Here is a 16,233-nt window from a genome sequence, read left to right on the forward strand (position 1 = left end):
CTACAATCAAGATTGTGAGTTAATAATTTTCTAAAACATAGTTACACCTCTAGAATTTTATAGCCACAGTAAGATTTAAAATAGCTTTGAAGTTTTGTACACCTCAATAAAAATAAACACCCAGCTTAGTATTAAAAACAAAAACACACGAGGAACTACATAAATTTTATGAGTTTAATTGGTTTTTTGTCACTGTTAATTTAAACAAATATGTCGTTAAACACTAAAAATATTCAGATAAAATGATGTATCGATAATATTAGCATAGATTATTCTTCAAAAAAGTTGTTAGCAAGCTATGCCAGTAGCTTTCATCAAGTTATTTCTATTGTTTTGCTGTTTATACAAATCTTGCCACTCCTTCAATTTTGTATTTATTTTACAACTTCAGTTTGTATATAGTTTGAAATAAGTTACAGTTTTAATTAACAAACTAAGCCATGTCTCTACTCTATTCGATATTATATGAACTATTCTTGTACATCAAAGTTAAATAATAAATTAAATTTGTACTAAATCTAATTATAGAACTTTTACTAACTCAGTATATAATCAAAACAAGGTTGTGATATAAATTTATTGATAAAAGAAAGTTTTCACATAGAAAAAAAGAAAAACCAACAATTAAAATAATAAGGCTTAATCTTTATCAAGGTCATATATAAACTATTATTTGGAATAAAAACAAATTATATTTTCTCTAAGGCTTATTGCACAGGACTTTGGTGTTTCTATCATTTTATTTTGTGTAAGAAAGCTGTTCAAAGTAACAAAAAGAAAACAAGTTTTACAGCTTGGCAAGCTATTCAAAAACCCTATATGTGAAAAGTCCTGAAATTAAAGTTTCTTGTACTAAACAAACCAAAATTTAATGCAATATAAAATAGTTGTCTCGTATTAGCAGGTTGTACAAACGTGTACTCAGTTACTCCCGATATATATTAACTCTTAACAACCTTGATACTGCATGATTTAGTGGAGACGAGATAAAAACTAAATTCTCATAATTTAAAATAGAAACTTTTCGGTGTAAATTAATAAAATATCTAAAACTACGGAATCGAGAACATTCAAGGAAAGTTAATTAAAGAATGATACAATAAAGAATGTTCGTTTTTTTTTGAAATGTAAATTTTGACCTGGGCTTAAAAACTAAAAGTTTTTATCTATGAATGTCAGGCAAAATGGATTTCTAAAAAATAAAGGGGTCGTGTATTCAAAGCGGTGAGAGAAAAATCAGGATGAAAGGAAACTTAAGAAAAAGTCAACAAAAAACAAAAGCTTAATTATAAAATTCATTCATAAAAATTTCGCCCCTCGCTATAAACAGACCCATCCAAATGTTTTTTTATTCGACGGGAGTTTCCGGCTTGCTGACCTCGTCCAGTCCCCTGCCCATGAGGCAAGCGAACACGGTCAGCACCATCTTGGGGTTGACCTCGACCAGGTCTTCCGGTAAAGCGTAGACGCGAGCCCCGATCTTCCTCGCCAGTGACAAGGCGAGCCTGCGTGGAAAAATTGTTTAAGAAAAAATAATTGTCACTCTAAAGTCTTTTAAAGCTATTACGTAAGTTGAAGCGTGGCCGAGGATCAAAAATAATTGTAGGCAAAATAAGTTACTTTATGTAAACAATTTAAATGAAAGAAACGAACTTTGCGTTTTGCCTCTTGTCGTCGTCAGTAAGATCTCCCCTGTTGATCAGTTCGTAATTGACAGTACCGGGCACAATGCAGTCAATAAGATCCAACACTACTTCACTGTTCGAAATGCTTTTATCCTGTTTATAGTGAGAATATGAGGTTATCAATTCTTTACTATTTTTAAACTTAATTTAAAAAAAAACAAGTACTACTTAAGATTTATAAAAAAACTCAAAAACAAAAGTTTAAAAAAAATATTTAATTCTTATGATTACTTCCTAACCTTTTTATAATTTTTCATAAAACCAAAATAAATAAGAAAAATTTACTAAATAAATTAAACAAACAGTGTTTTAAAATGTAAGCATAATATATAAGCAACTGAGTAAGCACTTTTTAAAAATAACAATAAATATATTGTAAAATACGAAAGAGTAGTTGTACGATTTAAATTTACTAACTTTACACAGCTTTAAAAAGTTTAAAACGAATAACGCATATGTTTGAGTGAAATTTTACTTAATTATTAATAAAGGAAACGTCTATGAATGATTTTATCTATTTTAGGCCGTGTCTCAAAAAACTTTAGACAAAGTTTTTCTTAAAAATTATAATTTCAAGTTGTTTTACAACTTCATTTTAACTTAATTATTTAAGTGTTTTTAGACAATATAATCTTATTTAAAAAATACAACTTTTTAAAAACTAAGTACTCATTAAACAAAATATTTTGATAACAGCTTTGACTTTGTATGTTTTGAATATGAGGTAATTAAAAAACAAATTATGTTTAAACTACATAAAATCTAATAAACTATTATATAACCATGTATAAAGTACACTTAAATGTGCAAACCTTGAAGTTCTTGATGCGAGTAGCCTTGCCGCCTTCTTCAAGAGTTTTGTTGGTCCAATCAACAATTTCTGGGTCAGATGCAGCCTTGCCATCGTACGAACATCTCTCCAATATGTTCAGTGTGTAGCTGTTGTTAAGAAATAACAAATAATGAATAAAATTAATCAAGTATTTAGTAAGTTACAAAAATACTTCATAATTAGTCCAAGTAATTAAGCTTTTAAACTATAATTTAGTTTTTAAATTCGATTTAGAACGCAAAAATATAAATTGTAAACTTGTTAAAAAAAATAAGTAAAGCAATAACTAAAACATAAATAAACCTATCCAAAATGAACAAACGTAAACACAGCACAAAGTTTTATTTTTTACTAGGGTGTTTACGAATGGCACTTAAAAGTTTTAAAGTTTTTGTCAAGTGCATTGTATGGGAAATTTTCAATGAAAACTTTGTGGCTTTTGTGTTTTTGAACATTAACACATGAAACAGTTTGCAAGCTATATTCAGCTTAATAATATTTTTAAACGTGCAACTTGAATTGTAAGACTCAAAAGTACCTAAAGGAAAGCATAACTAATTACACAAGAGCTTTTTGGCAACAAATAAAACGTACGTTCTGAAATGATGAAAACCAAGTATATCAAACCAATATTTTAGCAATAAACAAGTTGAAACCTCCTCATAATTTGCCACACGACGGCGAGCGTGAGCTTCTCGTTGGCGTTGTAGATGTCGCCGCCGTCGATTGCCACCACCTTGTGGCCCAGCTTGTCCTTGGACACTTTGATGGCCGTCTGGCAGTTCTCTATCTTCTTCATGTTAGCTGCAATTGATAAAACATTATATTAAAAATAATCTACTTGGTATTTTAATAATATTTAAAAAAAAAGTTAAGTATTTTAAATAGTATTAAAATTAAGAACCTTGAAAACTAAGATCAATTTTAGTCAAATTAAAATGTTTTTTATAAATAAGTAATACATTTCTTAGCGTACAAGTAACCAATGAAGCAAAAAATATTTTTCTTAATTAAGCAAATACTTTTTACAGTTTAGGAAAATATTAAAATTTAAAAATTTCAAACAAAGTACACCACTTAAATTAAAATCATTAGCAAGTAAAAAACAACTAGTTACCCGAGCTAAATTAAAAGACTAAATCTAAACACAAAGTGTGTAATTATTTGCAACAGAAAGCGCGCTTGTAGCTTAAGCAAGTTGACAAATGAATTAACCGATTGCCAAATAAGGGCAAATAATTGTTGAATGGAGAAATGTGCAGTCTGTCACGCGTGGCTATTTATATCAGTTCTTTGTTTAGTTTTATTTGTTACTTTCTGTGTATTTATTTGTGACAAGTAATTTCTTGTATGGTCGTGCACAAAGGTGAGAAAAACAAAAACAAAACAAAGTAGAAGTATTAAAAATTAAATAAATTAATTTTACAGTATTTCTAAGAAATTAGTAAAACAAGTTCTATAAAACTTAAAAAATAACACAAACATAACCTTCACAAAAAAAGTTGAAATTTATTACTTCATTTCGAGTTTAACGACCTTCTTTACAACGTATAAGATAAAAAACATGACTTATAAACGAATTCGGCAGAATAAAAAGTAGATTTCTGTGGCGTCATATGAATAACACATAAATAATAAATCATCTTGGGCACAATTCGAGTCAAGAAATCCCGAAGTGAGCAGTAAACGGGGGTAAGAATGCAGTTTGATAGAAATTTCACGCCGCACGGTTTTCAATTAAATTGTTGAATTTATATTTTAAGGCGCAGCAATTTTTGTGTTTAGATACAATTCTCTCAGCTTCTAACAACTTCAAATGTACAAACTGCAACTTAAGTGGTTGCCTTGTATCATTTCAAAAAAGCTGTACTTAAGAACTTTTACAAAATTTCAAACTCAAATGTCACTAGAAATAAGTGGTTAAACATGAAAATACAAAAAATTACTTTGATAAAATGATAAGCAACTTTATAAAATCACGTATAGTAACTTTACATATAAGTCTAGGCATGATTAACTACTTTACGTGTAAATATAGCGATAGCAAGAATTACTTTAACCTATTTATATCAACAAAAATAAAGTAAAAACTTATACTTAATATTTTGAACTAAAACATATCAAAAAAATCTTTAAGTAAATTAGTTCAAAGTAACTGGAGTAATTCGAAAAACAATTGTTCGAATTTCAAGCTTCTTAGAAGACAATCATTAAATATACTTGAAGGATATCAAAAAGTTATTTTAAAAATAATAAAAGTGATTTTGGCAAAGACTTGAGTTTATGTTTTGGTATTTTAAAAGAATTTTAAATCGTTTTAATTATTTATTAAGAAACATCTAAAGTTTATGGGGTATTTAGTTGATCTTAATTTATTTATAAAAACTAAAACTAAAATAACAATTATTATGCCTACACATTGATCAAGTTTTTAGCAGATAAAAATTTAATAGAGAATGAACTGGAATAGTATATAGCAAATTAAAAAAACTATGCTTTAAAATCTATTTGGCATTTTTTTTAAATAAGTATATTATCAATAACAAAATGAATTCCAGTGGTGCAATTATTGCCATCTTAGTTTATGAAATTAAGTTAATTTTAAAGTTTAAAAACCTAAACTAAAAGAGAAAGAATAGCAAAATAACAAAAAGGAAGCGAACATACAAAACAGTATAATAAAGTGCATTGTAATAAAACAAATAATTTCCTCGTCACTAGTTCCGTGTACAAATGATCGTGACGTAACTTCCGCATACGCAACGGCTACGTAACAGTGGTTGAAATTACCATTGTTAATAACTTTCTGTATGTTAATAAACTTTGGCGATAGTTTTTTCGATGATGAGCAGCGAAAAGAGGCGTTTCCCGCACTTTGCACTCAATTAGCGGTGTTTGCTCGTAAACTCAACAAACATTTGTTTGTTTGCTTACTTATTAGAAAGTTTATTTCTCAAAAACTAGCAAAATTTATTGTACGAGGTTTTATTTAGACTTTTATCGCTGGTTAAAACTAATGGCAGCATTCTTCTCGGAGATTTTTATTCACTTAACTGTAAATATTAGCTTATTTCCGACAAATAATGTTTTTACTTTTGTTTGACAAATAAAAGATATACAGGACCTATCTAGTCGTAAATAATTTAGAAAACAAAATTTATGTTTTTCAATATTATTTTTTCAGGAAATTAATAACCTTTTATAGATGAACGCTTTAAAACTTTTTTTTAATATAAGACATAGCAAAAGGATAACTTTTGTGTTTAAAAGTATTGGTTGCGTTATTTTTTATTGAAACTTATAGATATCTAAGTTGCTTCTGAGAAGAAACTTTTCGTAAACTAGGTGAAAATATTAAACTTATGTTTTATTATATCAAACCTGCCATTTTGTATGGTGGCCTGTTAACGTCCTTCCAAACAACGCAACCAGGTTTCACTTGATCCTGGAGCTGCAGCAGCACCAAACCATCCTGGAGATCTCTGTTGGTTGTTAAAATTTAAATTTAAACAAAAGAATGACTAACTTGTGAGTTAGTGAAAATAAACTAAAAACTTTTACATGATTTCGTGTTCAAAATAAAAGTTTTAAAAGCTGAATAATCTTTTATATATACATTCAAAAATGTTTAATGCAAGATATGAAATTACGCAGTAAATTATTTTTAACTATTTTCCAAATTACAAAAATGCAGATAAAATTATTTGATCACTTTTTAATTGGTCAGTTAAAAACAGATTAATACGCACAAAGTGAAAATGTATTGCTTGATAAAATGAAGCATGCGAAAAGCTGCCTGAGGCCCACAAATACTTACAAGCACTTATTCATAGGTTAACCAAAAAGTTAGTAACTTATCTATATAAGGACAACTTACTTTTGAAAAATTAAAAAATTTTGGTCATAAGTGACAAAAATTATCATTTTTTATAACACGGCAGCTGTTTAATTAAATACCAGCATATACTAAACGAATACAATTATAACATTGTGATTTTTGATAACACATTTTCAGTTTAATTAGTCATAAAACACTATTGAAAATCTTGAAACTGGTTCATATAAATAGGGTCGCAGAAAAATATTAATTGTATTAAATTAATATAACAGGCAAACATAGTGACAAATTGATTTTAGTTCCCAATAAAAGCAGCAACAAAGGCATTCATTTACATTGCAAAACAAACACAATAATAACGATTAACCTGCCTAAATAAACATTATACAGCTAATTCCCTTAAATAAGTGTATAAAACACTATTGGCTTGCATTTACTCAATTTAAATGCCTTTAAAATGAAATTTAAAGAAATTCTCCTAAAAAATACGCAACTTTGATGAGAAATTTGTGAAAATTTCTCTATTAAATATCTTTATGGGAGTTTTTCACTTGGAAATTCTCAAAATCCAAGTTATGCGTTGTTACGGTTCGTTAGTTGCAGCAAACATTCATCGAATAAAACCGCTTTGATGAAAGTTTTAATACATAGAACATTTTTTAAAGTTTGTTTCTTCTTGCTATAAACACCTGATTAAAAATAAAACAAATGTGTTCATTAAAAAAACATTCTTTTATTTGAAAAATCTTATGACGCTAACTTTCCCAACATCAATGTGCTATACCCAAACTATTAATTTACACTTAAACGTTTCCGGGACCTAATGTACTGGCTAATGTGTTTTCTAGCAAAAAAACAGTTTAATTAGGTAGCAGTTATAGTAAAATTTATTTTTACGATCTCAAACGATACTATATTGTCTTTAATTAGCTTAATTACTTAGCATGATGTTTTTACACAAAACATTTTTTAGTTTTAATTGCTAAAATAATTTATTCTAAATTATTGTTTTAACCCTAAAATAGTAAAACTTTTTATTAAATGCCACTATAAATATTTATACGAAGACAACAATGACATCTGCGTGTGGTAACTAATTAGATTTTTTATTTGCTTGGAAAAAGTGTATTTACAATTTTATACTAAAGTAACAGAAACTTTAATTCACATTTATAAGCATATAATTAGGCATACTTTTGAGTAAATACTCCATAGATTTTTGATAACAAGCTGATACGTTGAAGTCATTTAAAAATAAAAGTTGGCAAAAATGATTTATATTAGAAAAATTATTTTAAAACTTTCGTTAGTTATTCACCAATATAGGAAAAAAAAACCAACCTTCCAAATTTGTTCACTCTGGGGGAAACACCGAGTGAGTTCATCCAGTTTCTGAAGGTCTTCACCTCGCGAGTTTCCTCTGACAAAATAAAATAAATATTACAAGTACTTTATTAATGACTATTTACGTTTTTATCAAAAAAATAAATATCAAACTGAATACCTTGGCAAAGGCAATTGAAAACTAAAGTTAATTTCTGGTCAACTAACTATTGAACAAACTATGATAATATCCTTTCATAATATTTCAATCTAAAGCTGACTTTAAAAAAATAACACATATATATGTACAACACCGCTTCTGACAACAAGCACCAACCGACGATTTCGTTCTCCTGGTCGTAGTTGAGCGCGGGGTAGGTGTTGAACAGGTTGGCAACGAACGCCATGTTCAGCTTGCTGTTTCCCTTCACGATGTCGGTGGCGGTGACAAACTCCCTGCAGTTCATTCTGTCGGCCGACTTCAGCACGTTCTCCGCCCTCTGCATGTCGTCTGATACCTGCGGTGACATGTTTGAACTTTAATACCAAGAGTCTTTTTTATGGTTTATGTTAACTATTTTTAGTATTATACTTTGCCTCTGACCCTTAAAATATCAGATTAATAATGTATGCACCCATCTCAAAACAACAAGTCAAAAAACACGCTTGGTCTTTTGTGCATGATTTAAACTATTATACGAAGTCAGTTTTTATGGTTTAAAAGAATTATTTTTGATATGATACTTTGACTACACCTCTTAAAATACCAGGTCATTACTGTAAGTACTTATCCCTTACTAATAGGCCAAAAGAATATATTATTTTATTTTGAGTTTTTTATCAAAAGAAGAAATTTACACAAAAACTTTATAAAATAAATTTATATTTGATTCATATTTTATTTCAATAAAAATATAACGTAAAAACAAATTAGTCATTCAATACAAATCATATATACGTAAGCTTATGATTAATTTAGTGGTTTATGCGAAAGTATCTTATTTTTAATCAATAACTAGTAATAACTAAACAACTATTTTTAAAGAGAAAACAAACGACCTAAAATTTAGCAACAGAAATAACTTTCACAGTGATGAAAACTGAAATCACTTTCATAGTGACCTAAAACTAAACCTGTAAAATCACGTAAAAAACTAAAGGCATAGTAGTATTTAAAATCAATATAATTTACTAACGTTGACGTCGTTTGAATCGATGGCGGGTATCAGCGTGTACTCGTTGGTTTCCTCGTCCCTCGGCTGAATCTGCTCCAGCAAGCAAGCGTACGCCTTGGAGTCTTTGATGTCGCCGCTGAAGTTGGTCACCGGCTTGCCTCCAATCGCCTGGTAGGTCTTGGAGTTTTCCAAGTGGTAGTTCATCCACCTGTTAGTTTAAATTCAAATGTCATATAAAATTTCAAATATAACTAAATCACGGTCTTACACATTCATATTTTCTTAAGATCAAAATACTTAAATAGAAAAGTTGTTTCACCACCATGAAAACACAAACCTCAACAAAAGCTCATCCGGAGACAGGTTCATCAAATCTTCCAATTCTTCACCCTCTCTGAGAAGGGCTGCCAATTCTACATGAAAGTTTATAAAAATATAATATGCGTAAAACAAAAAGTAATCTATAGAATTATATCATTTACTTCATTAATGCTGCAGAAGAATGACAAAAATAGTATTATAACATTACTTAACGGTTTTAACTCTTAAAACATTTAGTTTAACAATTATTCAAAAAGCAAGCAAACACACCAGGAGTTCTGAAGAGATCGATTTTGCTGAAGAGGCCGATCCTGATAACTTGCCACAGCAGCCCCAAAACGAGATGGGGTTTTCCCTGGTTGATCTCGCTGGCGCTCATGTTGATGATGTTGCAGCCGATGGAAGACGCAGAGTTGAGTGCCAAGTTCAAGTTTTCCTGCAATTTTAGTTGAATAATGATATCTAAATTTTTTGATTGTAATAATTATACAAAAACTACATGCTTTTTTTTATTTAACATTTTTTTTTTAATTAAATATGCTTTTAATTCAAACGCCTATTGAGCGCAAAAACTTACAGTGATTCTATAAATGTTGAGCTTGGTCTTGTTTATTGTCCTCTCATCGATGGTTTCAGGTGCTGACTTGTTGATAAGCTTGCTGTTGTTAAATTATCGTAACTCAATAAAATGTTTATTTATATTGCGCATGCATAAAACAGAAAACAATATATCATAAGCTAACTTAAAACATAACATCATTAAGTTAGTTTAACATCTGAATATAAGAACGAATCGTGATTATCTTAAAGCTGCAAGAAACTGATATATAGAAAAAACTACAACTTTCAAATGAAATAAAACACATCAGTGAATTTTCAAAGCTAAGTATGTGAACTAACCACAAAAGAACACCATCGTTACATGCTTCAAACAAGCTGTCGCCTTCCAAGTTCTTGCATTTTTCTTTGCAATCTGCATCATCCTTCAATGTCTGTTTAGCAATTACATTATAATAAGTAAAAGAGATAAACAAAACGGTAAATATTATAATTTGATAACCGTGGCTGTTTTGTTTCAAAATCTAACGAAGTTTAACTACCATAAAAGTTTACTTTTATTTGCAACAAAAAAAATTTTGTAAAATTAATGCATCTTATAACCTAAATTTAGAATAAAAACAGCTTATAAACATTTAAAATACCATTCTGATGTAAAGAATACTTTTTTAATTTAGCTATAAAAACAACTTTAAGCAGGATAAACTTTATCAAAATTAATTCACATATACAACTTTCTATCAAGCTGTAAAAATTATACCTAAAATGCTATTATAAAACCATACCCTGAGAATCCAGCCGGTAAAAGCAGCAGTTTCTTCCTCAGAGTACGAATGCTGAGTGCCAGTGTTGCTGGCGTTGGTGATGGTCGTCGTTTTGATTCCCTGCTTCGTTCTCACCGCCGCTTTGAACTCTTTCTCAATCTTGTTCTTGGTCAGGGTTTCGTACATCTGTTAACAGTATTTAAAAAAATTAAGCATGTTAATTTTGTATCTTTTTAAATTCAACATTATGATAAACTTTAAAAACAAACCTTAAGAAACTCGGACACGCTGATTCTGTTGTCCTTGTCCAAATCAGACTCTTCGAGCATTCTCCTGATCTTGTACTGGGCAGTGGTGCAGTTGACCAGAGCCAGAAAGTTTCCAATTTCGTCTTTGTCAATGAAACCGTCACCATCCTGGTCTGTGTTGATAAAAAATAAATAAATATAAAGTTTTAACTAGAATTAATCATTTTTTAATGCTTTTTTTGTAAAGATTAACTTACTTTTTACTTTTTAAATTATTCCATTAAGTGAAGTTTCTCTAAAATTATGTTCTAACTTTAAAGCAATTTTTAATTTTTTGCTACAGTTTTACAACATTTTTAACATAAAAACTGCAGATTTAACATTTTTAACCATATTTAATTATTATTGCTATGTGGAACCAAAACTATAACTTACTAATATTTAATTAAGAGGTATAAATAAATAAAAAAGTTAAGGATTAGTAAAATGCAAACAGCCTTTAAAATGGTATAGTTAACTCAATAAATTTTCAACTATATCTGTAAGCAGTTTCAAGCATTATTTAATTATGTACATTAATTTTAACTGTACAGGATTAGCTGATATTTAACTTTAAAAGTCAAAACTATAAATGTGAACACAGCAAAATATTAATCAGTTTCATTGCTTCTTTAGACTATGAGTATAACCTTTTTTTTGTTAGTAGAATTTCAAAATTACCAAAATATTTTTTTTGTTTGTGTATTTTTTTTTTAATGCAGCTTTCAGAGATTATTTCAGAAGTTTATAAAGCGAAGTATAAAAATGTATTATGAGGTTAAATGATGGCAATTAGTAAAATTTAAGCAACAATGCTCTATTACAAACCCATTCCTTTTCCTTGTTCATCTGAAATGTTTCAAGTACTTTCTTTTTTATTGAAAACTTTAACAACAGTAATTATAAACCAACTATTGTATAAACATAAATGAAAGTACATAATTTTAAATAAAAATATTTTTAAAATCATGTATTTTAACTGTTTAATAATATTGGTATCAAATAAATAATATTGGTATCAAAAAATCATTGTCATACCCATTTCCACAAAAGCTTTCACAATAAGATCTTTTTCATCATCATTGAAATTAAAGTTGGCGAACTCCCTGTTTAATGCTTCCTCGACCATGGTTGTATGTAGCAAATAATTTAGTTATGACTTATAACAATTCTATACATATTAATAAAAATAAGAATTTATATTATATCATAGTATGGCTGACTCTTAATCTAGATAATAAAACAATTTGTTAAAAAAGTGGCTTGTAGTTCTGTACTATCAAATGGAATGCTTTTATAGCATTTAATACATAAGACATTTGGAAAAATTTTAAATAACTATCTAAAAATATAATCTACAATACCAACTAAAATCTATATTAACCTTTTTGCGCTTAACAACAAACAACTTAAACTAAGAAGTAATAACACTTATAAAATTTATTTAAACATTGAATAAACTCTGGTGATATAATGATACTTCTACATACTAAAATACATATATTTTTAGGTGTATATAACTAATCCTTTAGAACCTTTTAAAAAAAGACAATAAAAAACAAATATATTTTCATATATTCATCTTAAGTATATAAAAAATATAAACAGTTAAAATAAACTAAGTTTTATAGTATTTTTTATCAATTCTTAAATATTATATTTTCATACTATGATTAAAACATTAAAGTTTCTATCAGCACAAAGTTCTATGTGGTGTCAAATCGTAAGCAACAATATATATATGTGTAAATCTAACCAGGAAGAACTTTTATAAGTTTAAGAGTATTTAATTAAAGCTTAAAAGATTTTATTAACTAATTTTAATTATGTAAAACTAACTTTAATAGCTTAATTTACTGACAAGTTAATTATAAGCTGTTAGAGCTAATTATTGCTTAGGTTTTATATTACATAAAAAAACTATGCAAATTAAATAAAAATGGATATAAGAAAAAAATAGATGGTAATTAAATAAATACAAAACTTATTGTTTTAAATAAAATTAACTTAACAATATAAACCTTGTTAATAGCTAAATTATTGATTGTTTAAATTTCTAATTTAAACTTTATCATAAATAATTAAATAAAGTTTTAACTAAACATGTGGTACTTTTTTTAATTACTTTATAAAACAATAATAAATAAATTTTAGTTTATAATGAAATAAAGATATAACTTAAAAAAAACTTTTAATTTTTGTATCACACTCAATCAGACAACAATATTACTAACTAAATTTGAAACTTATCCTATCATACTTACTTTTTAGATTTACTTACAGCTCTAAAACCTAATTCTTTGTAAAATAAACTATTCTTTTTCATTAATTCATAAGTGTATACAAAAAGTTTTTTTTCTTATGATATTTGAACTATTACTTGCATTAATAATTTTTTATTCTGTACATTACAGCAAAAAAAGATCTCTAATATGTTTAAAAACACTGAAAACTAGTAAACTATAACTAAATTTTACTTAAAAATATTTAGCTTTCTTGTGATCAGAAAACTTGTAACCTATAATTTGATAAGTGCACCATAGTACTTAAAGTTAAAAATGCTTAAAGAAATTTAATAACTTTACAACTTCAAAACATTTATATAAACAAACATTAAAAATTTAACAAGGGAGTACAAAACGATTTGTTAGGATTAAAAAATATACAAGTCATATACAAAATACACATTTTAAATACGCTAACACTTACTTTGCAACTAAAACTTTATTTTTTTTTAATTTAATTCAACTGATTTATTTAAAATTGTAAGAAAATTTAAGATTATATAATATAGTAACAAGGCAGTTTTTTTCAAAAAAAATCAGTAACATTTTGAATACTTTTTTAGTCAAGTTACAAATTGCATTTATTGATTTTAAAATTTAAAAATAAATTTCGAAATGCAATTTCATCAAAGTGTAAGAGTGCAAAAATTTTTTTATATGAGGAGCAAAAAAATAGGCAAAATTTTTTATATCAATAAATATCGTTAATTTTTTAACAAACATTGTAAAAGTGTCTTAATCTAATATTTCTTAAGAAATTTAGAAACTCTTGAATACTTTTTTTTTTAATCAAGTATTTAAACAAAAAAATATATAAGACTTAGAGCCCACCAAGCAGAAACTTCTGGCCCCAAATTTGGATCAAGATTTTCAATTAGGTGTGATACAAGTACTTAACTGATTTTAAGAGGGTTGCCAATATTTGAGTCAAAAAAGTCTTGAGTGACCTTAAACTGTCATGAGACATCCTCTGTTTTTCAAACTAATATAAAAATTAGAATCTAATAGAAATCAATAAAAATCAAGTTTTATAAACAAAATTAGCAATAAAATGACAAAAAATTGACACTTAATCAACTGAATCTCATTATATATCTTAAAAAAAAAAAGGGCCTCAGTTTTTCAAATTTTTTTTAACTGTTCCAAGTTTTATGTAAAAAAAACTATAATGATTCAGCCTGAGTTTAAAAAAATCAAAATATCTTGAGTAACCCTGAGTTATACTGAGTCACATTAAGATTTAAAAATTTTTCATAATATCCTGAGTATCATGAAGGTGTTGCTACCCTGTTTTCAGTAAAACAAACTAAAAAAAGAAAAAGAGGCTAGTGTAAGATCAAGAAAAAATTGGGGCCCAAGCTTAGGGTTTGCTTGGATATAATTTGTACAAACTAATAAGACACTAATATTAATTTGTGCTTTTAATCTGATTTTCACTGCAATTTAGTTTTTGTTAAACAACATTTATATACATTTTATCTTATAGAGAATTTTTCATGATTTAGATTTATAAAACTGCATTGCTCTAAAAACTTTTTTTAAACGAGTGATCACTGATAACTGATTTTTAAGATATTTCTTCATTTTTCTTTTTTAATTTAAGTTTTAGTCCTTTTTTAGTACGAAATTAAAATTTTTTAATATAAAATATTTAAAAACAAAACTTACTGAAAAGATACCATAATGCTACTTCAAATGTTTTATAATAAATAAACTATGAAATTATATAAATATATTTATGTATACAACATTTATTTCTTATCTAATCTAAACTTCATTACTTTACTTACATAAGTTTATTAAAATTAAAGTTTTTAAAAAGAATCAAATTTTTTATTTCTCCAGGTTATTTTCCTAAACATTCAAATTCTAGGTGTCAACAAAAAAAAGTGATCAACTTTATACCTTTGGTGTTTATAAAATTAATGGCAGCCAAAGAAAAAAAAGCCTGGTCTAATCTTTAGAAACTGAGATATAAGACATTATTTTGCATAAAATATTAAAAATATAATATATATAAGTTTTTGAATATATGCTGTGCCAAGTTAGTTAAAAAAAAATTACTAGTTTTAGAATATTTTTTTTTTACTTTAGTAAAATCAATAAAGTTGTACAAACTTGGTCATGGAAGAAAACTAAGAATAAAATATAACATTCTATAATCCTTAATTATATACAACCTTTTATTTTGTAAAGTGTTTATTTCATGTCTAATTTAGATATAATTATTTTCTCATACAAAACTTATCAAAACTCCAGGTTTTTATATTTAAATTTTAAAGTTTAAGTTTTTACAACTAAAATGGCTACACTATTATAGTACTGCAAAATCTGATCAAATCAACTAATATTCTGATCTTTCATTGTTTGTTTATTCAACAACAACAACAAAAAAAGTGTCCAAAAATTAGTGTACAAAAAAATTCTTTTGGTTATGGAGTCATACTCCACAGATACAATAATGTCTTGTCTAGGACATAAAATACTTGACTACAACACTATTCACATTTAAACTTTTTTTAACTATAAATTCTAACCACTTTTACATATAAACATCTTTAGTTGATAAATCAATGTTAGTCATAAAAAAAGTCACTTGTTTTAAAGCTTTAAAGTAACTTTCAAAAAAAAGGACACAACTTTAGTTAGATGTCATATTCATATAAAAAGTTAAAACGTCACTAAAGCAAATTGTGACTAACTAAGCATTTTAAGTTGAAAATACTTGATCAGTTTATAGTAAGGGCCTTTTATTGTTACCTGATTTGGTCATAGCTTGTCATGTCCTGGATCTAAACAGACTTTGATACAAAAAATGATTCACATCCAGTTAAGACCTCATCTCAGTTAAAAAAAAGTAGTCCAATCTGGTTTGGTTCCAATTTAGATTAAAGATCTAGATCCGGGCTTCCCAACACTTTCTTCAAAAGTCCCTCTTTAAGAAATTAAAAAAGCTATGACCCCCTACAACAAGATTATTTAAAAAACTGCCATTAAAAACTCTTTAAGACCTTTTTTTCTCATCATCATCAACTCCAGAATATCTAGTGTAAGTTTCAAAACTACCATAAAAAACTCATAGCCCACTTTGGGAAACCCTGATCTAGATCCAGCCAAGAGTTTAGCTAGATCCAAATATTTAATTTAAATTGAGATCAAACATGA

At 27.3% G+C, this 16,233-nt stretch overlaps 1 protein-coding gene across 1 annotated transcript; it reads right to left on the reverse strand.

The window, feature by feature from the left end:
* Window positions 1-563: 563 nt before the first annotated feature.
* On the reverse strand, window positions 564-11,956 carry LOC145828887 (plastin-3-like). Its single transcript, XM_082936636.1, has 16 exons — window positions 11,822-11,956; window positions 11,612-11,632; window positions 10,766-10,917; window positions 10,518-10,682; window positions 10,075-10,166; window positions 9,752-9,833; window positions 9,445-9,610; window positions 9,191-9,266; window positions 8,875-9,061; window positions 8,016-8,196; window positions 7,697-7,775; window positions 5,899-5,999; window positions 3,174-3,321; window positions 2,498-2,624; window positions 1,654-1,778; window positions 564-1,505 (listed from the first exon to the last, which is right to left on the reverse strand). The coding sequence occupies exons 1-16, from the start codon at window positions 11,910-11,912 to the stop codon at window positions 1,349-1,351; spliced, it is 1,950 nt and encodes a 649-aa protein (XP_082792762.1). The 5' UTR covers window positions 11,913-11,956; the 3' UTR covers window positions 564-1,348.
* Window positions 11,957-16,233: the final 4,277 nt, after the last annotated feature.

This window comes from Thalia democratica, chromosome 1 (assembly GCF_965202585.1).
Source record: "Thalia democratica chromosome 1, ktThaDemo2.hap1.1, whole genome shotgun sequence".
Taxonomy (NCBI): domain Eukaryota; kingdom Metazoa; phylum Chordata; class Thaliacea; order Salpida; family Salpidae; genus Thalia; species Thalia democratica.